We start from the raw sequence: 27,207 nt of genomic DNA, 5'->3' as shown, positions 1-27,207 counted from the left end.
AACATTGTGTTTGGTGTTTGTTTGACTGGTTTGGGGAGGGGCCAGTGCAGGGAGATGAGCAGAAGCGCTCAATGTGATTCAGCCTCCAGCTGAGCAGATCTGTGGGAGCAGAGTATCAACCCCTGGAAAATCAATGGCAGCTGCAGTGGCTGAGCTGCTGTCTGAAGGGGTACCCACTGTAGGAATGCCAGCAGCCCAGCACTCTTTCTTCTCCCCTCTTTTCACCTCAGCGGCGCCGTCAACCTTCACTCAAAGGGTCAGACCTACCTCAAGAGATTCTGCTGAGGTGGATTAGGACAGTGGGTTCTTGTATTTTTGTAATTAGATGGAAATTTCTCCAGGGACACAGAGACCTGCCTCCCAACAGCCTCCTCTCCAGACATTCCTCCCTTTAGTGCAATTCTGTCAAGAGTTCTTACCAGGCGGCCGAAGTCCTTTCAGCATCACACTTCTCAGTTTTAGTCGGGAAAGTCAGTTCCCTTGATGACAACACCCGAGTCCCTCCTTCAACTGTGGAGGTCTAGAGTGAAGGTACAGTGTTGGGGTGAGGGAAGGACTGTTAAAGAAGAGAGAGAGACTAATAGAGATTGGATCTAAAGAGGATGCTTTTGAGTAATATTTATCAAGCATTTTATCTTTTGTGGGCCTGGCATTAGTAGTAACATTGGAGGCTCTCACCCCACGGGCTAGTGAGGAGAGGGGCAGATTGAGCATAGTGCCACCAGTCCTGAACTTTGGCTCTGGGGGATCTTGAAGGGACTCGGCTTTGTCTGTGGAGGGAGGGGGGATCAGGGAAGTTATACTGTGGTTGTGGAGGCTTTGCCCCCACGAAGCTGTTCTTGTCTTTGAAGTTCCCAAGGCAGAAAACAACTCTAGTCTGTAGTCGCTGCACTGGTGGTGCAACTTCACACAACTGGTCTTCCCACCCGATTCTCACTGATGGCTGGGAAATGGGCTGCCTGGTGCTGTTAAGGCGCGTTCTGTTGCCCCATTGTTGGGCACGGCTGTGGGCAGGAGGTTGGACCTTGCTTGGCTCATGCCCCTGGAAAGGAGCTTTCCCGTGTTGTAGTTTGGGGCTGCTCAGCAAGACCCAATTGTCCTGCAGTTTGGAAGGGTGGTCACAGGGCCGGGTGAGGAAAAAAGTGTGGGGGTTTGAAGTTATCTGAGATGAGGCCACCTGGAGGCCAGGAATGTGTTGACTTCTCTCTCTGAGCCCCACCTTTGTGCCTGATAGTAGGGTTAGGGCACAGGAGCACAGGCTGAGATCACATAGCTACTTTCATGGGACTTCTGCTTATCTCCCCGGATTCTGAGTCATTCTCTTCCCCGCTCCATCCATTAAGTACCCTTCTGAGGACCCAGAGGTGAGGAAAAGTACTATACCCTTTAGTTTAGAAAAAGTAGGCTTAAATCAAGAAAGTTACAGGTGAAAGGGCTGACTTGAAATAACCATGAAAGAAAGTTTAGTAAGGAAGAGTGGCTAGGAAAGAGAGGGACACACAGCATGGTAGACTTGGGGAGCTGAATTGTCTGGTTTTGCTCTTTTCTTCTGCAAAGAACTAAGTGATGCCGAGTGAGGTTAGCCTCTTAGAGTCATGTAGCTAACCACCCAGCATGTCTGGAGACAAGCTGTTGCCTCATGTTGTGTGGAGCATGGAGCCCAGCCATTGATGTTGGCAAGCTCCCACCTTATGGTGGGAAGAGTGCAGGCTTTGGAGTCAGAAATATGGGTTTAAACCCAGTTCTCCTGTTTAACAGTTTTCTGTCCTTGGGCAAGTCATTTAACTTCTGAGCTTCTTGCTTCTTTGCTAAAATGGGCACGATCCCTACCCCAGAAAATGATGCGAGAATGAAGTGTGAGACAGCCATGTACCCTTGGGTTGAACACCTGAGAGTTATGTATTCATGTCAGTTCTAAGTCCCTTCAAGAGGAAGACATGAAGGATCTTGCTTTACTCTTTCTAACATTCTTTGAATTTGGAGATTTGGTCTCCCAGATCTTTCTTTATGAAATTCAACATGTACATGTATGGGATCTCTTCTTGGAGGTGGGTGGGCCCTGAAAAGCGTCCTGGAGACAAGAAGAGTCTGACCTTTTCTCTACTGTGCATTCCCCACCAGGCAGTCAGAAGGTACCAGAAAGAAATTATTCATTGTCCACAGAGTAATAACCTGTAGAAAAAGGGAAGAGGGAGTTTGGTGAGGGTTTTTTTTTTTTTTTTTTTTTGGAAACTTGGGGTAGGGGGTAAGAAATAAGAGTTCTCTGAGCCTTTCCCAGAGCGGCTTCTGCTTTTCCACAGTGAATGTAGTCCAGGCAGGATGATGGTCCCAAACTGTAGGATAGTGCCAGTCTCCTTGTCTTTTCTTTCTTCTTCCTTGAAGTGTGAAAGTCACTCAGTTGTGCCCGACTCTTTGTGACCCCATGGGTTATACAGTCCATGGAATTCTCCAGGCCAGAATACTGGAGTGGGTAGCCCTTCCCTTCTCCAGGGGATCTTCCCAACCCAGGGATCGAACCCTGGTCTCCTGCATTGCAGGCGATTCTTTACCCGTTGAGCCACACGGGAAGCCCGTTTCTTCCTTAGTGCCTGCTTAAACCCTGACTGGGGAGTAAGAGGCAGCCTCTTCTGTGTGTTGATTCGTTCCTGGCATTTCAGCCAGCACTGCTCTCTAGGGAGGGTTGGCATTTAATCTCTTGGACGAAGACCCCTCATTGGAACAAGTCTGGGTGGGTCAGATCACCCATCTTTCTATTTAGCAAAGACTGAAGGAAAGAAAGAGAATTATTGTACTGAATATTCGGGGCGGGGGAGGTGTTTGATAGAGGTAGTCTCTTCTTCCTCTGATCCTTGACATATAAATGTTGCTTTAAAGAAGGCTTTATGAAAAATCAGGCCTCCCCAAAACTTATTTGTCTTAAGTCATTCCTAAAGTTTGTCTTTTCCTTGAAGTTTGTCAAAACTGTTGCCTCCTTTCCTACCACCTGCCTTTCATCAAAGGTTAGGTTTCCCAGCCTCTTCTGTGTTCTTCAGGGTTTCCTCCCATTCTCCAGCCTGGGAGCAGCCTCCCTCCGTGGCCGTGGGCCCGTTAGGCTAGGCTAACAGAGTGCTAGTGCAGATTTGGTCTCTTCCGTCTGTGCATTTGGACTTTTTTCATCCGGGACTTGTCATTTAAGTGAGTATGGCTGAGTTGTGAAGTTCCTACCACATTCACATGCACCCCATGCTTGCACACATACACATTTACTACAAGTGTGTGTGTAGTATTTACCTGGGGTGGATGGTTTCCCTGCCAGTAGTCAGCACAGCTTGGCAAAAGCTCTTCACAAGTGAAGAATATGAGAACTCCATCTGGGGGGTTAACAAAAGCTCCATTTCTCAAGGATTCAGCCAAATTTCTGAGAAAACCCTGAACTGAACATTGCCATGAAACTTCCTTATTGATGTTGTTTAATCTGCTCAGCAAAATGAACTGATGTCATCCTTGTGAGTCTCTGTTGGGAGATTGTTTAACCCCCTTCTGTAACCCTGATCTGGTATCTTTCTGCTTGAAAATGTACTCAGTCAGGCAGCCGATTCATGTTAGAACTCGCAGCTCTTCCTGCGAGAGCACTAGCAAACCCCCGCCCCACACCCCCAATGAGGTATGGCCTGTGTGATTTTCGGGCATGGTTTTGTTGTGGTGTGAAAAGAAGGTGTTAGCTGCTGAGTTCTGTTTGTCAGCAGAGCCTGACAAACCCATGCTGGCACTCGCTGGGGCTGGGCAACCAATCACAGCTGGAACGCTTATCGTCATGGAATCCCTATGGGCTTCCTCTATCAGGTCATATCCCAAAATAACATTGGGCAGTATTTCAAGTGAAGAAACGAAGGCTTTCGGGGCTGTAGCCAGCCTGGAGTGTGAGATTCTGTGTGAAATAGTTGGACCTGCTCCAGCGCTTTTGATCTGCATGGTAGATGAGCAATGAAATGCATGAAACACGTTGGAAACACGTGAGGAAATTCTCCCTGGCCCTGCTGCTTCCTTGGAACTGGCAGGGCACTGAGTGGGCTGATCCTCACCTCCTGTCTCTCAGCAGGATTGTGCTTGGAGGAAAGCAGAGCTGGGAAAAGAGATCTTTCCACTTACAGGGCATTGCTGTAGTTCTTTTCAGCAGTCCTCCTGGAAGGCACCTGTTGGGTGGACTTGGGAGAACTGAGACCCAGAGTCCTGAAATGCTAAAAGGTGGCCCAGCAGAAGGAGCGAACAGGGGCTTGGATTGTTTGGACTTTGTGTGCTAAGTGTTGTAGAAAGTCGAACTCGTTAGGCACATTGAGGTCTGACTCAACAACCAGACATCCAGCTCTTTGTGGAACAAAAGACCTGAAAAACTGGCTTTTTGTAGGGTAGAAAGCAGAGGTGTGTCCTGTGCAATAAAAGGACATGGAGTTTAGAGCAGTGTCCATGTAGATGGAGCGGGGAGCCCTCTTTTGGAGTCTTCCGCCTTTACCTCTCCCTCTCATTTCCCAATAAAAACTTTTCCTGTGATTAGCTGCTGGAGCTGATGGGTGTGTCTTACGTCTTATACTGCCGCGTGTTGTTGTGTTGTGTCTCTTATTCCAGGGTACTGCTGCTGGTATTGCATTTTCCATATGGCCCTGACCATGTGGTGCCAGTAGAGTTTCTTGCAAATGCCCCAGGGGCATCACAGACTCAGATTTGTCCAGTCATCTTGTCGTTTTAAGTGATAGAACTGAAGCCTAGCTTGTTGCTAGCTTGCCCGAGGTCACAACTGATAAGTACCAAGAGCTTTAGTCTCCTAACTCAAGCTTGTGATGCTTTTTCCTCAGTCTTTATGGTATCACAGCATAATGGAGAGAGAACACAGGCTTTGGGGTTCAGCAGATCTGGGTTCAAAGTCTTAATTTCTGTCATTTACTTGGTGGGTGGCTTGGGCAGGTCTCCCGGAGAATCAACTTACTCCTTTTTAACGTATTAGTGGTACTAGTATCTACAGCTGAGAATTGTGGATAATTAAGGAACTCCATAGCGTGGCTCAGGTGGTAAAGAATCTGCCTGCAATGCAGGAGAGACCCGAGTTTGATCCCTGGATGGGGAAGATCCCCTGGAGAAGGGAATGGCCGCCCACTCCAGTATTCTTGCCTGGAGAATTCCATGGACAGAGGAGCCTGGTGGGCTACGGTCCATGGCGTCACAAAGAGTCAGAGTCAGACATGACTGAGTGACTAACACTTCCACTTCCATAAAATGTCTGAAGCATCATAGATGCTCAAATGATCATTAATATTCATATAAATGCTCAGTTCTTTCCTGTGCTAACATTCTAGGTTTGTTTTTTTTTTTTTTTTCAATTTATTTATCTTGGTTGCACTGGGTCTTTGTTACTATGCGGGGGCTTTCTCTAGTTGCGGTATGCAGGCTTCTCATTGCAGTGACTTCTCTTGCTGCAGAGCACGGGCTCTAGCGTGTGGGCTCAGTAGCTGTGGTGCTGGGGCTTAGTTGCTCTGCAGCATGTGCAATCTTCCTGGACCAGGGATTGAACCCGTGTCCCCTGCATCGGCAGGTGGATTCTTATCCCTATGCCACCAGGGGAGTCCAACATTCTGATTCTTAAAAATTTCTTTTTTTAATCAACCTCTCCCCTGACCACTTGCCATCTGATGACAACGGTAGTTTTGAGGGACTGGCCTCATACCAATCAAATGAGAGAGATAAGAAGATTAATGCTGATTCTTTCCCTACTATTATTCTCTGCCCAGGCATTCCAGTCCACGTGGGCTGCTGTTGACAAGTGGTTTATTTAGTACTTTTTCTCCAGAGGAGCCTCAGGGCACTTTACCAAAACTGACAGCTCTCCTCAGAGTGCCTCTGTGAAGGAAGCCGCCACGTTGCCACCACAGGCCTCCAGGCCCCTGGGATCCCTCAGCTGCACTAGGACACTCACCTGTGTGTCTCTGGAGAGCCTGATTTATAACACACTCTAACTGAAGGAGCATTTGCAGGCTTTACTCTGACCTTGTAGCAGTGGTCAGTGAGCTGGTAGGGTTTTTTCCTTTTATTTTTGTTTATTGAGATACAATTGACTTACAACATAATACTCGTTTCAGGTGTATAATGTAATGATTCAGTATATGCATGTGTTGCAAAATGAGTACTGCAAGTCTAGTTAACGTCATCCCTGAAGTTTACAGGGCTTCCTGGTGGCTCAGACGGTGAAGAGTCTGCCTGTAGCGCAGGAGACCCAGGTTCGATCCATGGGTTGGGAAGATCCTCTGGAGAAGGGAATGGCTACTCATTCCTGTATTCTTGCCTGGAAAAGCCATGGACCGAAGAGCCTGAAGAGCTGTAGTCCATGGGATCGCAAAGAGTCGGACACCACTGAGTGACTAACATATAGTTGCAGAATTTTTTTCTTGTGATGAGAACTTTTGAAAGATGTCAGATATACAGTTTTATTAACTCTAGTCACCGTGCTGTACATCACACCCCCTTGGCTTATTTATTTTATAACTGGAAGTTTGTACTGTTGACTCCCTTCTCATTTCTCCTTCCCCCTCTGACAGCCAACCAACGTGAGCTGGCTTTGTTTGTTTTAGATTCCACATGTAAGTAATATCGTATGGTACTTACTTTCTCTGACTTGCTTCACTCAGCATAATGCCCCTCAGGTCCGTCCGTGTTGTCACAGATGGCAAGGTTTCGTTCTTCTTTATGACTGAGTATTCTTGTGTGTGTACACACCACATTTCCTTTATTTATTCATCTGTCATTGGGGTTAGGTTGCTTTCCTGCTTTGGCTATTGGAAATAATTTTTCCATGTTGCAGTGAACATGGTAGTATGTGTATCTTTTCAAGTGATTGCTTTGGTTTACTTAGGATAAATATCCAGAAGTGAAATAGCTGGATCACTTGGTAGTCCTTTTTTTTTCCCCCTCGTTTTTTGAGGAACCTTCATACTGTTTTCCGTAGTGGCTGTACCAGTTTATATTCCCACCAACAGTGCCTAAGGGTTCCCTTTTTTCCACATCCTTGCCAAAATGGGTTTCTTTATTTTTGTCAATAGCCATCCTAATAGACATGAGGCTCGTTATGGTTTGAATTCCTTTTCCCTGATAATTAGTGTTGTTGAACATCCTTTATTTTTTTCCCCCTCCTCAGTTCCTCAGAAGGTGTCCAAGGATATATACCAAATGGAATAGGGTGCCTCTATTGAAAGCAGCCAAACGAGAACAGAGGGGGACTTTGAGTTTACGTGTACTATCTGAGCTATTTTTACCATGAAACTGTTCATGTTTTACTTGTTTAATTAAAGACAGAAATGTTTAAAATAATTTTTCAAGGCCACTGGAAGAGTTCTTGTCTTATGGCTGGACCGTTGATTCTTGTTCTGTTCCAAAATATGTTGATTTCTTTTTCCTCTAAGCAAGTAGCTCTTATTACTAGAAGCTGGTGTTTTGGTAAAGAATGGAGACAGTAGGAAGGAATGCGAGGGAAGCTCATGGTCCCTAAAACAGAGCATTGGGCTGTGGTTTCTGTTATAGACCAGGGCTTAACAAGTGGCTTTCGAGGCCTTTTCTGGCCGACACAGTTGGCTCCTCTTGTCATCTTGCTGCCACTTTGGGTTTACCCTTCTTGGTTCAGAAGCCAGGTGTCCTGGGACAGCTTAGCCCTCAACGTGGAAGGAATCCTCTGTTGGGATGAACCCAAGGCTCTTTAGAACTCCAGGTGCTTTAGTCCTTTGAAAAGAAAGAGGCCCTTTGGTGTTACCTAGAGGAGGGCTTCTTAAGTTCTCGTCCATGCTGGGACTAATTCTAATTGCATTTTTAAAGCATGCTATGGTGTACTGGGTCTGCTTCTTATAGAAAAGCTAGCATTTTCTGAAATCTCAGCTCACCCTGAGAGCTGAACACAGACAAATGTACACCTACCTGCCTGCCTTGCCTTCAAGGCAAGCTTTGTTCCCACAAAACTCAGCAGAAATACTCCCAACCTAGTAAAGTAACCAACTGGTTTGCAAAAGGTCCAGCCAACCTGGACACTTGGGGAGAGCGTAAGAGGTACTCTTGATCTCCAGTGTTATTGTCTGACTCTAGGGTCAGAATCTCCTCCAACTCAACTTTCCAAGGTGAGCTTGTTGTGGGAATAGGAATAGACTCAAATCAGGCCATTTTGGATTTTTTTCCTCTTCAGATGTGTCTCTTTAAGAGAACTCTTTTCTTAACCATTTGAGCCTTAGGGTTTTCCCAGACCTGAGCCTGTTCCCAAAGCTTTCATCCTTTCTTCAAAGTGTAGTTAGTTCCCAGCTTGAAGTTAATGTATGATGTTGAGCCTGTGGTGTTGCCAGAGAGTGAAATTGGGGCTGGGGTGGGGTGGGGATGCATTTTCTGGGGTGAATATCTTCCTTTTTTTTCCTTTCTTTTTTGGCTGGGCCACATGGCATGCAGGATCTTGGTTCCCTGACCAGGGATCAAACCCATGCCCCCTTCTGTGGAAGTGTGGAATCTTAACCACTGAACTGCTGGGGAAGTCCCTCTTTTTTTTTCTTTTTCAGAGTATTTTTTCATATTGAGGTCCTAAGTGCTAACCTTGGGGTTTACTGATGGAGCGTGAACTTTTTTTTAAGAGTGAAAAGTGAACTCTTTACAGTTTAATTCAAGACACAATCCCTAAGCACAACCCCCAAATAAACACCAAGTTCTCATTGAAACATAAAACTAAAAAAAAAAAAACAAAAAAAACTTGGTTTGTTCAGTTGGCAAACATTTGTTCATCCCTGTTATTGGCCAGGTGTTAGGAATGTAGTCCCAGGCCTTCTTGGCAGTTAAGGAATTGTCTGTGTAATATATCCCTTTCTTACCTCCTACCCCTTATGTTTTAAAGTATGGCAACTTGGAGTGAGTTCTTGGTAAATGTAGGTTATAATAATCTGATGCAGAGGGGATCTGTGAATGTTGCCCAAACTTGTTAACATTTTCTTATAGCTCCTGGTGCCATGCTGGCAGTGTTGTAAGTTTCCCCGTTGGAAGAGAACTAAAGGCTCACTGACAGAGCTGCTCTCTTTTGACTATAGAAGTTGGGGCTGGGAAAGAAGATGAAAGTACTCAATCTGCTTCTGGTAGATAGACCAGGGGTCAGCAAACAATAGCTTGTGGGCTAGCTACTTGTTTTTATAAATAATATTTTGTTAGGGCACAATCACATCCATTTGTTTACGAATTGTCTGTGACTACTTTTGTACTCTGATGGCCTGAGTTGAACAGTTGTGACACAGACTGTATGGGCTGCAGAGTCTAAACTATTCTGTATCTAGCCCTTAATAGAGTGTTTGCTGTATACTGTAAGCTCTAGTATCACGAGTACATAAATGTGTGCCCTGTATTTACTTTGGGCTGTTTAAGGAAAATGTTAATCCTGTAGTAGGATTGTTGAACAAAGAATCTTTCTACCTCAAAATTGCTAATCCATATCCTTGTGTATATGTTCCAGGATCTGTCTGGTTCAATAGATGATCTCCCCATGGGGACAGAAGGAGCTCTGAGCCCTGGAGTGAGCACATCAGGGATTTCCAGCAGCCAAGGGGAGCAGAGTAATCCAGCTCAGTCTCCCTTCTCTCCCCATACCTCCCCTCACCTGCCTGGCATCCGAGGCCCCTCCCCGTCCCCGGTTGGCTCTCCTGCCAGTGTTGCTCAGTCTCGCTCAGGACCACTCTCGCCTGCTGCAGTGCCAGGTACTATCAAGTACTGACCTCTGGGGAAAGGGAAAGAGGACTGCTGTGACCCCCGCACACCCCCACCTCCTCCCCCGCATGATATTAGGGAGTCCCGGCCTTCCACTGGCTGAGAGATTCCCTTCAGCATTTGAAGAAAGGAGATGGGAGCCCCTTTACTGGATCCTCCAGTGTATGTGATCCTGGGAGGTTCTTGGCCTTCCCAGAAGCCATTTCTACTTCGAACTTAACCTGCTGACTAGGTTTTCCAGGTGTAGCCATGACTGGCTTACTTCTTTCTCTCTCTGGAGCAGGCAACCAGATGCCACCTCGGCCACCCAGTGGCCAGTCGGACAGCATCATGCATCCTTCTATGAACCAATCAAGCATTGCCCAAGATCGAGGTGAGAGCCTGGGCTTCAAGGGAGAGGGGTGGAGGGCAGAGGCAGACCTTTGGTTCATTATCTCTGCAACAGCTTTTGGAGAACTATATGACCATGAAGCTTAGGACAATCTCAGCAGCAGATTGTGAAATTAGGATGGGCTTGGCCATCTTGGTGGCTCCAGAATTACATCTCCCCACAGCCATTTTTATTGGTCATGTGTTTTGATGGATTACCCCTCCATTGTGCCTAATTTGGTCAGCAAATACTAAATACTCAGCATCAAATCTTTACCCTGTAAATCCTACAGCATTTATCAGGGATTTGGGGCAGGGGTCTTTGCTTTTTTTTTTTTCCTCAAACCTCCATTTAGTAGAAACAGTTGGTATGCCCTGGGTTAATGACTGTGTCACTTTTGAGGGTGCCTAAAAGAGCACATAATTATACAACAAATAAGAGACTTCATGTAAGTATTTGCTAAAGAAAATGTAGATGGTGAAGTCCTAGGATAAGGGAGAGTATTCGTTCCCATGGTACTGAGATAATAACTATGTGGACACTACCCACAAATAGGTTACATGCAGAGGAACCCCCAGATGCCCCAGTACAGTTCCCCCCAGCCCGGGTCAGCCTTATCTCCACGTCAGCCTTCCGGAGGACAGATGCACACAGGCATGGGCTCCTACCAGCAGAACTCCATGGGGAGCTATGGTCCCCAGGGGAGTCAGTACGGCCCACAGGGTGAGTATACTACCCAGGCAGGAGTACATGGGGGTGAGGCTAGAAAAGAGTTCCTTGTTTGATAGGTTGCTATCTGGGTTATAAGAGTAGAACTATGTTTGCCTTAAATCCACCCAGGCCAGGTCTTAAAGTAGAGCAGGACTGCCATCATGGGAAAGTCCTTGAATCTCTCTGAGCCTCTGTTTCATCTGTAAAATGAGGATAAGGTAATTTAGCCCAAGACAGAGCACAAACACTTAGTAAGTGGTAATTATTGGTTATTAATTTTTATTTTTTAGTAAATTAGTCCCAATAGAATAGATATTTGCTCAAAATCAGCCCTAGATGGATCTCAAGCTGAATTTCTTAGAGCATGGAAGATGAGTGTGTAGAAAGGGAAGAATCTGGGAGGTGAAGGACCTGGCTTAGCAGCACAGCCAGCCTTGCCTGCCAGCCAGCCTTGCCCTGTGCTGTGCTGTCTTTAAGATGAGGGGCAACTGAGGCCTGGCTTTATACATTCCTGCCACACCCTCCTTAAACTTTTTTTTTTTAATGGACTATGAGGTTTTGTTGTTTTTTTAAAGAGACCATGAAATTGGTCTCTTTCCAGACCAAATATTGAATGATTCCCATTGTTTATGTCTTTAGAGTTTAAGAGTTGAGCATTATTAATGAGTTGCCAGTGAGTCACTAACCAAGTCTCTGTATCTTCTCTCCTTCCCCTCTCAGGAGGCTACCCCAGGCAGCCAAACTATAATGCCTTGCCCAATGCTAACTACCCCAGTGCAGGCATGGCTGGAAGCATGAACCCTATGGGTGCTGGAGGTCAGATGCATGGGCAACCTGGCATCCCACCTTATGGCACACTCCCTCCCGGGAGGATGAGTCACGCCTCCATGGGCAACCGGCCTTATGGCCCTAACATGGCCAATATGCCACCTCAGGTTGGGTCAGGGATGTGTCCCCCTCCCGGGGGCATGAACCGGAAAACTCAAGAAACTGCTGTTGCCATGCATGTTGCTGCCAACTCTATCCAAAACAGGTAAGGCCTGGGAAGTGAAGGGGGACAGTAGCAGTGCAAGGAGAGCATTTCATCTAATTGGGAAGCGAGCATTTAATCTAATTGCAGAGTCGTTTAGGTCGTTGAGATACTTCTGGACCTAAACCGTGTTATCTTGGTAAATAGGCATTTTATTGAGAGCTCTTTAGAAAACCATGTTTCTTTACAGTGAAAAAGACAGCAGAAGTGCTGACTTGTAAGCATCTCAGATTGGTATCAGACATCATATGTAAAGAAATTTATAAAGTATACGTTACTTTGATTAGTAAAATAGGTTTTCAGAGTTTATTTCTTCTGCCAATCCAGCTTCTTGGTTTCCAAAAATACTTTTGAACGATGCACATGATTTGCGCCTGCGGTGTGGGAAATGGAGGATGGTGAGGTTGTGGTCTGCCGTCTTGCTTACTCTTCTGTGTGCTCCTTTGTATTTGACTCTGGTGCGAAAGTGCAGAAGGCTTGTGTGATTTGGTTTATGACTTCAACATTCATCTCTTCCTTGGCCACTGGCTTCAGTGACTATGATTCTGCTGTTTCTGAAGACTGTCTGTGTACCCCATTGTTGATGCTGACAGTTCTTACAGTGATTCTTAACTGGGATGCTGGTGAACAAAGGTAGAATAGGGTAACTGAATAAAGAGAGGTGGATTTGATAGTACTTTAGGATGATAGAAACACAAAGTTTGCAGTAGGCCCATCAAGGAAGAATACAAAGGGGTGTTCCTGGCGGCCTAGTGGTTGGGATTCTGGCTTTCACTGCTGTGGCTCAAGTTTAATACCTGGTCAGGGAACTGCGATCCCACAAGTTGTGCAGTGTGGCCAAAAAATAAATAAAACTAAGATTTTTTTTTTTTTGAGGTGTAGTTTAAAATACACAGACCCTCCAGGTGCTATGCTGTGAGTTTGGTTGGGGTGACATGACAGAGTAGTAAAACTGAGTATTTAATCTAGGCCTTTTGCCATAGTGAGGGCCCCTAAATGGAAACACAGCTTGACTTTGGAGATGCCTTAAAGGGAAGTAGTATTTAAGAGACACAGTAAGACTCCATTCTTCAAGGAGTGCATCCTTTAAAACTGAGCGATGATTTCCTTTTGGGAGCTTAAACCCTCTTAGAACTTTTGTGGGTGGTAGAAAATAAGAATATCTGTGTGCATGGTTGTAGTTTGTGGGGCCCATAAGACTTTCCCTTGTAAGCCTAACTAGATGATCTCGTCTCACACAGCCCTGTTTATCCCTAATTTGAAAGCTTAGCGTCTCTAACTCTTGTCTCTCATACTCTGCATCTTCTTCCTTAGACCACCCGGCTACCCCAATATGAATCAAGGGGGCATAATGGGAACTGGACCTCCCTATGGACAGGGGATTAATAGTATGGCTGGCATGATCAACCCTCAGGGACCCCCATATCCCATGGGTGGAACCATGGCCAACAATTCAGCAGGTAAGTCATAGGCATCACCCCAGGGATTTCTTCCAGAACGGTCTTTATGTCACAAACCCATCGGACTTTTCTCTTCTTTTGTAGGAATGGCAGCCAGTCCAGAGATGATGGGTCTTGGGGATGTCAAGTTAACTCCAGCCTCCAAAATGAACAACAAGGCAGATGGGACACCCAAGACGGAATCTAAATCCAAGGTAATGGCTTATATCTTGACTCCTCAACTTTCTGTCCCATCCTTTCAGTGATAGGAAGGAAAAAGAAGAAAGGGTGATTAGACTCCAGCCTTTTATATGACACCGACTAGATAATCTTGGCAAAGGGTGTTGTTACCTCTTCTTAACCATGAAGAGTCCCAGGATAATCGTTCATTGAATTAGGTATGAGTTAGCCCAAGGGGTCCTAATGTAAATAACATAGTGTTCTCATGTCTGTCTGATACGGAGGAAATGCCAGACTGGCAGAGTAGAATTCTCTACGCTGTACTCTCTGAAACTGTGACCCCTGTCCTTATGCACTGATAGATGACGTATGTCATGGGTGACTGGTTGTTGTCTTCCTGGACCTTCCTGGACTCAGAACAGCAGGAATGGTTGGTACCCTATGTTCCATAAAGGGGGAGAAGAGGCAGGTGGGCTTTGGGTCCTTGACCTCTCTCAGGTTGGTCCTGGGTCTGCTCTCTGTTGGGCTGTGTGGCATTCTGGGGACCTGCTCAGTATCTGAGTCATTTAAAATATTTCTGCCCTTCGTCATACCTCATTTTCCCTACCTTATAAAGTAGGGGAAATAACAATCCTAGCTGCCACCTCTTGTGGACGTTCACCTCTGGCTTCCAGACCCTTTTAGTCATCCTCATGTCTTGGATAGTCATCCAAAGCCATTCAAGCAGAACCCTTCCTTTCTTAAGAGGAGGAAAAGTTCCTTTTCATTTTAGTCTATCGTCTCAAGGTCATATTTTTGAGTTTCTTGATTTCTCTGAAACGTCTGTAAAAGCGTGTCCAGGCTCCTGGGTAGTGGTGTGGGTGTATTAGTGACATTGATGTCAGGTGGACAAGGGTTTGACTCTCAGTCCTGCTACTGAAACACTAGGAGATCTTAGGCATGGCCTCCTTGGTGCCTGCTGCCTTACCTTTTAAGAGAAGGATAATTGTAATACCTGTTGCATAAAGGCCTCTGGCACAGCACTCAATACCTAATGTATAGGCAGGGTTAGCTTGCTTTCTTTACAGGAAGGTCTAGCTCCCTTTTGGTTTTTGTGAAGGCAGGGCAGATGTTAGTGACCACCCCAGAGTGAGAAGCTTTACTACTGCCCTAATCAAGGGGCTTCTGAGACCCCTAGCATAGGCTTTGAATCTGACCAGTTCCTATGAATCTTGACCTGCCCCTTCCAGAAATCCAGTTCTTCTACTACAACCAATGAGAAGATCACCAAGTTGTATGAGCTGGGTGGTGAGCCTGAGAGGAAGATGTGGGTGGACCGTTATCTGGCCTTCACGGAGGAGAAGGCCATGGGCATGACAAATCTGCCTGCTGTGGGTAGGAAACCTCTGGACCTGTACCGCCTCTATGTGTCTGTGAAGGAAATTGGTGGATTGACTCAGGTGAGTGCCTGGCACTTGGCTCCCCCTGTGGTTTCAACAAGCCTTTCTGTAGGTACTCAGTGGCCTCACTGGTGCCATGCCTCCCACAGGCACATCACCCTCCCCTGCTCTCTGAGTCACATACTGACAGGCCAGGGAGCCCAGGCCTTCCAGAAGACAAGGCCACGGGAGGAGGCTGAGATCTCCATGGGTAGCGTGAAGTATTAGCATTAATTTACATGTGCCCAGAGTCCCCCTGAGTTGCAAAACAGGGCAAGTCTATGAGCATTCTGATTCCATGGCAGGCAGTTTGGAGTATGAGACAAGGGCAAGATTCAGAGAGGGGTCTGGTTTTGAATTCTTTCTTAGCCACTTACAACCTAAGTGACCTTAATCAAGAGGTGTAACCACTCTGAGCCTTCGTTTTTCTTATTTGTAATGTAGGGACAGTGTGTATCCTGCTAGACTGTTGAAAGCTAGGGATAATCAAACAAAACTTGGAGCAAGATTTCTGCCACATAAATTGGTTTACAGGATGGTACAAGGGAAGCCAGAATAGTTGCTGATCCTTTCATTCTAGAAAGCTTCCCAGTGGAGATGGGACTTCAGGAGCTATTAAGTAGAAATAGTTTATGAAGGAAGAAGTAGGTGGGAAATTGTGTTTAGTTACTCTGTATGCGAGACTTAAATGAATGGATTAATCTCCACTGGAAACCCAAACTGAACACCACCCTGAGCCTTGCGCCTGCCCTGATAGCTTAAATCTTTATTTTATACTCAGCCCAGGAGTCAAACAGGTGAGGCAATCGTGGCAGACAGTTCATCGTGCCTTGCAAACTTTCTTCCTATGTATGTTCTGTAGTCATCATACCAGGAGCTTGCTATTGGATCTGAATGTGCAGCTGAGCTCAGGGGGATGCATGGTGGGAAGGGGTGGACTCCAAATCTTCTAAATCAGAAGAGGAAAACAGCTGTCACCAGCAGAAGAGAAAATGATTGGAATGAAGCCAACCAACAGTCAGTTATGAATTCCTTCTCCCTCAGGCTTTATTCCCCTCCCTCACAAAAGGAAAACAAAATAAAACAAGACACGTGCACACTGCCACATAACCAGCGTGGGAAGCAGAGCCCAGCAGGCTTCTGCGGTGACCTGGGTTCACTGCTGCCATTCTCCCTGGTGTTGAGTTCTCATAGTCAGGGCACTCCTACCTGTAGAGAAAAGGGGCATTGGGTTAGGTTTGGCATACTTTTTAATTGCATGGGCTTCTGGATTCACCGGGCCTAAAATGAGGTATAGGGAGAATCCCAAAGCCCAGGGGTCTGTCTTCCAGTTTCCAAAAGGTTGCCAGCCTTTTAGATGCTGTGATGTGATTGAATTCTAAAGACAGTTCAGAGAAGATAGAGTGCTGTTATGAGTTAGTTTGTGAAGGCTCCAAGAAGGCAAAAGATGAGTCTTGAGCTCTCTGAAGGATTAACAGGGTTTGGGTCAAGTGAGGAGCTGTTCCAGTTGACTGGCCCTGATGGCATGAAGATGGGAAAGGGTCTGGAATATACCCTACCAATGCCACCTCCAGCCTTCCAAGTCTCAGCTCAGACATTGCCTGCTCTAGGAAGTGTTCCTGGTCATTTCCCCTCCATCTAAACTATTCCTTTCTTTGCTTCCTTATCACTCTTGTCTCTGGTGTCACAGGTACCAGATCAGCAGGTGTCAAAACATTTTGAATTCCCTGTGGATTGGGACTGGAAAGTTGGTGTTTGTAGCCCTTGAGAGACAGGCTTATCACGTGGTGGACGAATAAACATAAGAATACCTCAAGGGGAATTCCCTGGTGGTCCAGTGGTTAGACGCTGCCACTGCAGGGACACGGGATCATGCCCTGGTCGGGGAGCTAAGATCCTGCATGTTGTGCAGCGCAGTCAAAAAACAATTACGTGAAGAAGGAATCCTGCCTGGCTAAAGCAGACAGACTAATTGTAGGGATGGGAGACAGTGTATTCTGAAGCTGAGGAAAGGAAGCAGAGCTCTAGACTGATCCCTGGGAAGGTAAAAATGAAGTCATGGGGCCTGAAGCATCTCCTGGGTAGTCAGGACAGTGACTGCTGAGGGCGAGGGGCTTGCAGTCATACGTCACTGAGATGCGGGAGCAGGGACACAGAATGTCAAATTTGTAAGAAGCCCCACACTGAGAAGAAAAAAAAAATCCGATATGAAAACCCCCAGTTTGACAAAGTAAGTCAGGCAGGGTGGTTGTTGATATTGCCACACATCTCCATTTTATAAAATGTTAGTTTTTATCAGTGCATGTAAAATATGATTTGGATCTGATGGTGCTTTGCACATCGTTTTTCAACAGTACACTTGTGTAACGCAAAGCACATACCTTCTGAATTCTGATCTCTCTGACTAATAGTGATGTAAAATTCGCCCTATTTTGAATAAGCGCTGTCTGACAGTTGCAGTGATCTGTGGATAAAACCTGCTGAGGGTAGAGGGAAGCCATGGATTTAATGTTGGCTGTGTACTATCCACCAAGCAAGGATAACTTCTGTGGTTAACTGAGAATTGTGGTTTCACAAGATGAGTACCTGGTCGGTTGCCTGATGGGGTTTGGGGTATGTGGGCAGGAAGGCCAGATGGAAGATGCACCCCGACTCTTCTGGTTGGTTGTACAGGTCAACAAGAACAAGAAGTGGCGGGAACTTGCGACCAACCTCAATGTCGGCACCTCAAGCAGTGCTGCCAGCTCCTTGAAAAAGCAGTACATCCAGTGTCTCTATGCCTTTGAGTGCAAGATCGAACGGGGAGAAGACCCTCCCCCAGACATCTTTGCAGCTGCTGATTCCAAGAAGTCCCAGCCCAAGATCCAGCCTCCCTCGCCTGGTAAGGATGGGGTGAGCAGCCTCACCAAGGCTCACCCTGCAGGGGTAGCAGTCCAGGGCCTAGGCTCCTCATTCACCAGTGGCTGCCACCAGGGATGTGTACTCTGTCCTGTCCTACCACTGAGCATAACAGGTTGGCAGACTGAAGAGCGGGCGGTGGCGACTCCCTTGGGAGGTAGTTTGCAGCAACCCTTAAGTTTAAATTTTCATTGTGCACCTGGCACCTTGCCAAATGTTTGTAAACTAGTGAGTGGGAGGGACACTGAACAAGTCGGGAAATCTGACAAATAGCAGTGAGGCAGGCCATCTGGGAGCCTTGGCCCACTGATGTCAGCGCCTTAAGAATGCTGCTCAGACTAGAGCCCTGAATTCCCCAGGGAGCTGAGATGGCAGTGAATGGGAAGGAGGGCGTGGGGCGGGAATATGAATGGAGTACTCCGCAGGGAGCGCCTCTGCCCACCCTCCTTTCTGAGAGGAGGATGGGGCCTGGACAGGCATGTCGAGGGAGGAAGGCCAGGGCTCCTAGAAGGTGGGTGTGAACACATGTGCCCTGGGGTTGACCTCCGAGGGTGTAAGCAGTGCCTGAGATGACTCATCAGCTGGGGAGGCCAAAGCCGCAGGGTATCTGCTGCTGAGAATGGTAACTAATGGAAGCGTTAATTACTGGTACTGTGCTCATCGGCTTCGGGGAACATTCGAACTGCTGGTGACACTGGGTTAGATGCTTGAGAATAGGAGTTCCTAGGTTCCTACAGTGCTCTGCAGGTTTGGGGTAAGAGGGGACCTCACCACCCAGCTTTCCAGGGCCCCTTACTGGGAGCTTGTGTACCAGCATTACAAGGTATAATAGGTTAGACAGGGTCCTTGGGGAAGTAAAGAAAAAGAGTTGGGAATCTTGACAGAGACTCACGTCATCACCAGCATGCTAATGGTCTCCAAACGTGAACAGCAGCGAGAAGCGATGGAGCCCTCAAATTCCCTTCTTTATTACTGGCCTTGCAGATCTGCTGAGAAGGGTGATTTAGGTTTTAAAGAACCCTAGTTCTAGCCTTTTTAGTGTTCCTCTTCAAAGAGATCCTAGGGCGTGTGTGTGTTTCTGTGAGAGTTTTCCTGCTCATCCTGTATCACTGTCCACAGCGGGATCAGGGTCAATGCAGGGGCCACAGACACCTCAGTCAACCAGCAGCTCCATGGCAGAAGGAGGAGACCTGAAGCCACCAACTCCAGCATCCACGCCGCACAGCCAGATCCCCCCCTTGCCAGGCATGAGGTAAGGCCAGGAGCAGGGTCAGGCTGTGTAACCCAGGGTATGTCCCTGCTCTGTCCAACCAGTGACTCCCATGTGCCTTGTGTTATTGGAGGAATTGCTTTATTTAGGGTCTAATTGGCTCCCTTCACTCTTGAGTAGGAGCAATTCAGTTGGGATCCAGGATGCCTTTCCTGATGGAAGTGACCCCACATTCCAGAAGCGGAATTCCATGACTCCAAACCCTGGGTACCAGCCCAGTATGAATACCTCCGACATGATGGGGCGCATGTCCTATGAGCCAAATAAGGATCCTTACGGCAGCATGAGGAAAGGTGACTGACTGCTGTTGGCCTTCTGTCGTTGAGGGCAGGGCCAGAGTATGGGGGCGTTGGAGTGGCTTAAGGTTCTTGTTGCTCGTCACACCATCCCCTTCATCCTCCTTTCTTGTCGTCTTCTCCCTGGGCTCACGCATCATCCTTTACAAGTACGTGTTCTTTGCTAGTTGGGGCCTTTCTAGATCTCTGTTTCAAACCGGTCAGGAAAACGGAACAAACCTGAGCTCTGAAGAGGGTCTGGGTTTTGGGGGCAGGCGAGGCAGAGGTTACTCGGCCCGCTGACCCACCAGTTTACTCACTGCCTTCCCTTTTGCTCTCAGCTCCGGGGAGCGATCCCTTCATGTCCTCAGGTCAGGGCCCCAATGGCGGGATGGGGGACCCCTACAGTCGAGCTGCCGGCCCTGGGCTGGGAAATGTGGCAATGGGACCGCGACAGCACTATCCCTATGGAGGTCCTTATGACAGAGTGAGGTAAGCATGTCCCCCCACCCCCACCCCGTCCCACCCCAACACCCCACAACTATCATGGACTCAACCTGCTCTTCTGATTTTGTTTAGGACGGAGCCTGGCATAGGACCCGAGGGAAACATGGGCACTGGGGCCCCACAGCCGAATCTCATGCCTTCCAACCCAGACTCGGGGATGTATTCTCCCAGCCGTTACCCGCCACAGCAGCAGCAGCAGCAGCAACGGTGAGTAAAGCCTGGTCGCCGCGCTGCTGTGACTCAGGCTTCCCCACTCCCACCCTGACCGTCCGCTTCTCTCCTGCCCGCAGACATGATTCCTATGGCAATCAGTTCTCCGCTCAAGGCACCCCTTCCGGCAGCCCCTTCCCCAGCCAGCAGACCACAATGTATCAGCAGCAGCAGCAGGTGAGGAGGGCAGTGGATGGGCTGGCCTACAGGTTCCCCCCAAGAGCCTTGTCAGCAGGCAGAGTTGAGAAGTCCCTTTAGATTCCTTGGCGTTCTTCTCCCACCCCAACAGCCAGTTTTGTGTGAAGAGCCAAGCTTTCAGTCTCTTCTTCCCTGTTTGGGGTCCAGGCCCATCTCCAGTGCTCCATGAGGGTTAGGGTATTTTGTATTTTGATTTTTGAACCTTTCTACATTTTTCTGCTTAGAGCAAGGGAGAGCCAGAGGGAATAGAGAATGATTCTTGCTTTCAGAAGGAGCTTCAAAAGATAACTCGTAAAGGTGACTCCTTTGTTCCCGTGGAGTCTGTGTCCCCTCTCCTAGAGGGGCAGAAGTAAGCCCAGCACGTGTCTGGTGTTGCATCTTGGCAGCTGTGGTCTTGCGTCCCCGGATGCAGAGTGTTAACTTTCTCTCTGCTTCTGTCCCCGTCTTAGAATTACAAGCGGCCGATGGATGGCACCTATGGCCCTCCTGCCAAGCGGCACGAAGGGGAGATGTACAGCGTGCCGTACAGTGCGGGGCAGGGGCAGCCCCAGCAGCAGCAGCTGCCCCCCGCCCAGCCCCCACCTGCCAACCAGCAGCAAGCTGCTCAGCCTCCCCCTCAGCAGGACGTGTACAACCAGTACGGCAACGCCTATCCTGCCACTGCCGCCGCTGCTACTGAGCGCCGACCAGCAGGCGGCCCCCAGAACCAGTTTCCATTCCAGTTTGGCCGGGACCGTGTCTCAGCACCCCCTGGCTCCAATGCCCAGCAGAACATGCCACCACAGATGATGGGCGGCCCCATACAGGCATCGGCTGAGGTTGCCCAGCAAGGCACCATGTGGCAGGGGCGCAATGACATGACCTACAACTACGCCAACAGGCAGAGCACGGGCTCGGCCCCGCAAGGCCCCACCTATCATGGCGTGAACCGAACAGATGAAATGCTGCACACGGATCAGAGGGCCAACCATGAAGGCCCGTGGCCTTCCCATGGCACACGCCAGCCCCCCTATGGTCCTTCTGCCCCCGTGCCCCCCATGACAAGGCCCCCTCCAGCCAACTACCAGCCCCCACCAAGCATGCAGAATCACATTCCTCAGGTATCCAGCCCTGCTCCCCTGCCCCGGCCAATGGAGAACCGCACCTCTCCGAGCAAGTCTCCATTCCTGCACTCTGGGATGAAGATGCAGAAGGCAGGGCCCCCAGTACCCGCCTCGCACATAGCGCCTGCTCCTGTGCAGCCCCCTCTGATTCGGCGGGACATCACCTTCCCACCTGGCTCTGTTGAAGCCACACAGCCTGTGTTGAAGCAGCGGAGGCGGCTCACAATGAAAGACATTGGTAAGGAGACCTCCTTGATTGGGTTGCTTAATCTGCCTCTTTACATCTGGTTCAGTGTTCTCTCTCCATCCTGATGTTCTGGATGAGTTAAAATCTGGTCCAGTGTTGACTAAAATAGAGCCAAAGAACTTTGAGTAAGGAAGAAATCAGCCGATGTCAGGCTTTACTAAAGGAATTGCCACGCAGTGATGTCCTAAGCGAGCCTAGAAGCCATGAGGGGCAGATGGGAAGTGCCTCTCACCATGTGTTCTCCTCAGAGTAGCCTGACTAATGAGCCAGCTCTGGGGTGGGGGGCCTCCTGCCAACCTGGGCGTGGTGGATGGACGACGTGGAGGTTTATTTCAGGAACCCCGGAGGCATGGCGGGTAATGATGTCCCTCAAGTCTGGGCTGCTGGCAGAGAGCACGTGGGCATTAGACACCATTAACATCCTGCTGTACGATGACAACAGCATCATGACTTTCAACCTCAGTCAGGTGAGTCTAGGTGCTGGGGGAACACCGGGAGGGCCTGGGATCTTCTTAAAGTAGATGGTACTAAGTGACCAGGGAATTCTACCCTCCCTGGCCAACATGGTCTCCTTTATTTCACTTGTTGTCTTGATACCTTCTATGCCAATACTTTGCCCCTTGTCATAGGCCTGATAATTTGTGTTAGTTGATCAGGACTGACTTTAAAGGGAATTTGGGAGAAACTTCTTGGTATTGGTAAGAAGGGCGGATTCTGCTGATGCCAATGAGGACACCATATTTTCTAGACCGAAAAGAACCTGGGGTCTCTATCCATGAACCTGTGGTCTCTGTCCCTGAGCAGAGCAGTTTCTTTATTTTCCCTTTCTTTCTTCACCTTTGCTGAATAGATGAAGTCTTTATTGACAACCATTTTTCCTAAGATGTAGAATGGAAAGTGTGAAGAAGTGTACATTGTGGGGCAGTGGGGGAGGTTAACACAGAGGTGGCTTTCCAAATTCCAAAACTTCTCTGCAGAGACATGTAGCTGGGAGTTTTCTCAGCTAGGAAGAGGTTCTTCTGCACCACCCTACTCTTGTCTTTTGATCATCCTCAGTACCTCCTAGCTCATCTGTCAAGGAACTGACTAGCGGGGCAATGCTATTAATAGTTCCATTTACTGTGCCCTCACTTCGTGCTAGGTCCTTTGTGTTTTCTTTTGTGTCGTCCTCACTGTAGCCATCTGAGCAGATGTGGCCGCTTAGAGATGAGTAAATAGGCTGAGAGTCTTATTTTTGCCCAGGTTCACACAGCTGTTAGCAGTCTTTCTGAATCCAAAGCCTGCTTCCCATGAGAAAGAAAGGAACAAATATTGATTGAGCAATTTCCATAAGCCAGGCACTTGACATATTCCGTTTAAACCTCAGAACAACGCTATGAAATTTAGGAATTTGCCTCATTTTCAGTGGAAAGATAGGAAAGCTGCAGCTCAGAATTTTCAGTTACACAGATAGTTCCTGGACAAGCCAGAATTCAAACCTGGATCCTTTTTTAAGTCTAAAGCCCTATTTTTTCCTTTCAGTTATACTCTTCAGCCAGAGATTAATCTTACTGGATTAATGTTTTCTGCTAAGGGTAGGAAATAGCCTGCACAGGATCTAAGCTGGAAAGTTGTACCAGCTTGGAGCAGTGTTCAGAGAGCACAAGCCTCATCCCATTTACTGTGTTAGGTGATGCATAGAGGCCCAGCCTCCTGGGAAGTTGGGGAGGTTGGGGAAGAGTAGACGAACATCTGTCCAGCCTGCCTTGTATTGGAAGGCATCATCCCAGCATGCCTAGCCTTGGGCTCCACTGGCACTGGAATGTAGAGTGTCCTCCTAGAGGGACAATGGCAGTGACCCAATAGGTAGGAAACTGGGCCTGGTGAAGAAAAGCAGAAGTTGGTTGAGAAAGGTGAGGTGGAGAGGTGGGTGGCCCTGGTAGGTAAGGTACAGAGTTGCTGGTCAGCATGTCCATCTGCAGACGCAGGCTTCTGTGAAGACTGGGCTGAAGGAAGAACTTTGTGCTGTGCAGAGGAGAATTTAATGACTTGCTTTGTGAACAGCCTTTGGGAAAGAAGAACCCTGACTCTCCCAGTGATACAGATGTGTGATCTGGAAGGGAAGAGGGGAGGTTAAATAGAAGACTTTGGCAGGCCTCTCAAGTCAAGGATTCTCTTCTTAGCCACTTTTCTCCCTTAATTTAGTTCCTGTTCTTTCTCTTTTAGCTCCCAGGGTTGCTCGAACTCCTTGTGGAATATTTCCGACGTTGCCTGATTGAGATCTTTGGCATTTTAAAGGAGTATGAGGTGGGTGACCCAGGACAGAGAACACTATTGGACCCTGGGAGATTCAGCAAAGCGTCTAGTCCAGCCCCTGTGGAAGGGGAGGAGGAGGAAGACCTTCTAGGTCCCAAACTAGAGGAGGAAGAAGAGGAGGAAGTAATTGAAAATGATGAGGAGATGGCCTTTTCGGGCAAGGACAAAGCAGCCTCAGAGAATAGTGAGGAGAAACTGATTAGTAAGTTTGACAAGCTTCCAGTAAAGATCGTGCAGAAGAATGACCCGTTTGTGGTGGACTGCTCAGATAAGCTTGGGCGCGTGCAGGAGTTTGACAGCGGCCTGCTGCACTGGCGGATTGGTGGGGGCGACACCACTGAGCATATCCAGACCCACTTTGAGAGCAAGACAGAGCTGCTGCCTTCCCGGCCTCATGTGCCCTGCCCCCCAGTCCCTCGGAAGTATGTCACAGCAGTAGAGGGCACACCAGGGACAGCAGAGCAGGAGGGCCCCCCGCCTGATGGCCCTCCAGAAAAACGGATCACGGCCACTATGGACGACATGTTGTCCACGAGGTCTAGCACACTGACCGAGGAGGGCGCTAAGAGTGTAGAGGCCACCAAGGAAAGCAGCAAGTTCCCATTCGGCATCAGCCCAGCGCAGAGCCATCGGAACATCAAGATCCTAGAGGATGAACCCCACAGTAAAGATGAGACCCCACTGTGTACCCTTCTGGACTGGCAGGATTCCCTTGCCAAACGCTGCATCTGTGTCTCCAACACCATCCGAAGCCTGTCATTTGTGCCAGGCAACGACTTTGAGATGTCCAAACACCCGGGGCTGCTGCTGATCCTGGGCAAGCTGATCCTTCTGCACCACAAGCACCCAGAACGGAAGCAGGCACCACTAACTTACGAGAAGGAGGAGGAGCAGGACCAAGGGGTGAGCTGCAACAAAGTGGAGTGGTGGTGGGACTGCTTGGAGATGCTTCGGGAAAACACCTTGGTCACGCTCGCCAACATCTCGGGGCAGCTGGACCTCTCCCCGTACCCCGAGAGCATTTGCCTGCCTGTCCTGGACGGACTCCTACACTGGGCAGTCTGCCCTTCAGCTGAGGCCCAGGACCCCTTCTCCACCCTGGGCCCCAACGCCGTCCTCTCCCCACAGAGACTGGTCTTGGAAACCCTCAGCAAACTCAGCATCCAGGACAACAATGTGGACCTGATCCTGGCCACGCCCCCCTTCAGCCGCCTGGAGAAGTTGTATAGCACCATGGTGCGCTTCCTCAGTGACCGAAAGAACCCAGTGTGCCGGGAGATGGCTGTAGTACTGCTGGCCAACCTGGCACAGGGCGACAGCCTGGCAGCCCGTGCCATCGCAGTACAGAAGGGCAGCATCGGCAACCTCCTGGGCTTCCTGGAGGACAGCCTTGCTGCCACACAGTTCCAGCAGAGCCAGGCCAGCCTGCTCCACATGCAGAACCCGCCCTTTGAGCCAACCAGTGTGGACATGATGCGACGGGCTGCCCGTGCGCTGCTGGCCCTGGCCAAGGTGGACGAGAACCACTCAGAGTTCACGCTGTATGAGTCACGGCTGTTGGACATCTCGGTATCACCGCTGATGAACTCACTGGTTTCACAAGTCATTTGTGATGTACTGTTTTTGATTGGCCAGTCATGACAGCCGTGGGACACCTCCCTCCCCGTGTGTGTGTGCGTGTGTGGAGAACTTAGAAACTGACTGTTGCCCTTTATTTATGCAAAACCACCTCAGAATCCAGTTTACCCTGTGCTGTCCAGCTTCTCCCCGGGAAAAGAAGTCTCCCCTATTTCCTCTTTCCTCCCCCTTCTCACCCCTTCTTCACCTTCACCCTCACCTTTCTAGTCCCTGTCCTCACTTTACTCCCCTCAGGACCCTGCCCTATTTGAAAAGACAAAGCTCTGCCTACATAGAAGACTTTTTTTATTTTAACCAAAGTTACTGTCGTTTACAGTGAGTTTGGGGAAAAAAAATAAAATAAAAATGGCTTTCCCGGTCCTTGCATCAAGGGGATGCCACATTTCATAACTGTTTTTAATGGTTAAAAAAAAAAAAAAAAAAGGAAAAAAAAGTACAAAAAAAATCCTGAAGGACAAAAAAGGTGACTGCTGAACTGTGTGTGGTTTATTGTTGTACATTCACAATCTTGCAGGAACCGAGAAGTTCGCAGTTGTGGACAGACCCTGTTCACTGGAGAGGCCTGTGCAGTAGAGTGTAGACCCTTTCATGTACTGTACTGTACACCTGATACTGTAAACATACTGTAATAATAATGTCTCACATGGAAACAAGAGAAAACGCTGGGTCAGCAGCAAGCTGTAGTTTTTAAAAATGTTTTTAGTTAAACGTTGAGGAGAAAAAAAAAAAAAGGCTTTTCCCCCAAAGTATCATGTGTGAACCTACAACACCCTGACCTCTTTCTCTCCTCCTTGATTGTATGAATAACCCTGAGATCACCTCTTAGAACTGGTTTTAACCTTTAGCTGCAGCGGCTGCGCTGCCACGTGTGTATATATATGACGTTGTACATTGCACATACCCTTGGATCCCCACAGTTTGGTCCCCCTCCCAGGTACCCCTTTATAGTATGACGAGTTAACGAGTTGGTGACCTGCACAAAGCGAGACACAGCTATTTAATCTCTTGCCAGACATCGCCCCTCTTGGTGCGATGCTGTACAGGTCTCTGTAAAAAGTCCTTGCTGTCTCAGCAGCCAATCAACTTATAGTTTATTTTTTTCTGGGTTTTTGTTTTTGTTTTTGTTTTCTTTCTAATCGAGGTGTGAAAAAGTTCTAGGTTCAGTTGAAGTTCCTGATGAAGAAACACAATTGAGATTTTTTCAGTGATAAAATCTGCATATTTGTATTTCAAACAATGTAGCTAAAACTTGATGTAAATTCCTCCTTTTTTCCTTTTTTGGCTTAATGAATATCATTTATTCAGTATGAAATCTTTATACTATATGTTCCACGTGTTAAGAATAAATGTACATTAAATCTTGGTAAGACGTTTGTGAGGCTTTTTATTTTCAAACTGTTTAAAATCTTGACCTTTTGGGGGCTTGGGGGAATTCGTCTTGTTCTTGCAAATCTCCCTTGGTATGTATGCTCTCTCCCTAAATGGTGACATCCTGGCCCCTGTCATTTCTGTACCATATTCCACTTGACCTTCCACAGTGTAAGTCTGAATTTAAGAAAGCTCTGTAGCCTACTAGGCTGCTCTGTCCACAGGATTTCCCAGGCAAGAATACTGGAGTGGGTTGCCATTTCCTTTTCCAGTGGATCTTCCCGACCTGGGAAATCAAACCTGCGTCTCCTG

At 48.1% G+C, this 27,207-nt stretch overlaps 1 protein-coding gene across 4 annotated transcripts in view; it reads left to right on the top strand.

The window, feature by feature from the left end:
- The window catches only part of ARID1A (AT-rich interaction domain 1A), a 68,559-nt gene extending 41,670 nt beyond the window's left edge, over nucleotides 1-26,889 (top strand). The window contains exons 5-20 of one of the 4 annotated variants that reach the window (XM_027519552.1): nucleotides 9,488-9,728; nucleotides 10,022-10,111; nucleotides 10,664-10,831; nucleotides 11,540-11,852; nucleotides 13,164-13,309; nucleotides 13,394-13,503; nucleotides 14,698-14,907; nucleotides 17,560-17,767; nucleotides 18,904-19,036; nucleotides 19,172-19,347; nucleotides 19,671-19,821; nucleotides 19,909-20,043; nucleotides 20,127-20,223; nucleotides 20,694-21,585; nucleotides 21,931-22,061; nucleotides 23,800-26,889. In XM_027519552.1, the coding sequence (XP_027375353.1) occupies nucleotides 9,488-9,728; nucleotides 10,022-10,111; nucleotides 10,664-10,831; nucleotides 11,540-11,852; nucleotides 13,164-13,309; nucleotides 13,394-13,503; nucleotides 14,698-14,907; nucleotides 17,560-17,767; nucleotides 18,904-19,036; nucleotides 19,172-19,347; nucleotides 19,671-19,821; nucleotides 19,909-20,043; nucleotides 20,127-20,223; nucleotides 20,694-21,585; nucleotides 21,931-22,061; nucleotides 23,800-25,530 (4,932 nt within the window). In that variant the 3' untranslated portion in view covers nucleotides 25,531-26,889. The remainder of the gene's footprint in view (nucleotides 1-9,487; nucleotides 9,729-10,021; nucleotides 10,112-10,663; nucleotides 10,832-11,539; nucleotides 11,853-13,163; nucleotides 13,310-13,393; nucleotides 13,504-14,697; nucleotides 14,908-17,559; nucleotides 17,768-18,903; nucleotides 19,037-19,171; nucleotides 19,348-19,670; nucleotides 19,822-19,908; nucleotides 20,044-20,126; nucleotides 20,224-20,693; nucleotides 21,586-21,930; nucleotides 22,062-23,799) is intronic. The other 3 variants (XM_027519573.1, XM_027519559.1, XM_027519566.1) reach the window with 3 other exon arrangements.
- Nucleotides 26,890-27,207: the final 318 nt, after the last annotated feature.

This window comes from Bos indicus x Bos taurus, chromosome 2, assembly GCF_003369695.1.
Source record: "Bos indicus x Bos taurus breed Angus x Brahman F1 hybrid chromosome 2, Bos_hybrid_MaternalHap_v2.0, whole genome shotgun sequence".
Lineage (NCBI taxonomy): Eukaryota > Metazoa > Chordata > Mammalia > Artiodactyla > Bovidae > Bos > Bos indicus x Bos taurus.
Note: the sequence above shows the minus strand (reverse complement) of the source record. Positions and strands in the feature narration are given on the sequence as shown.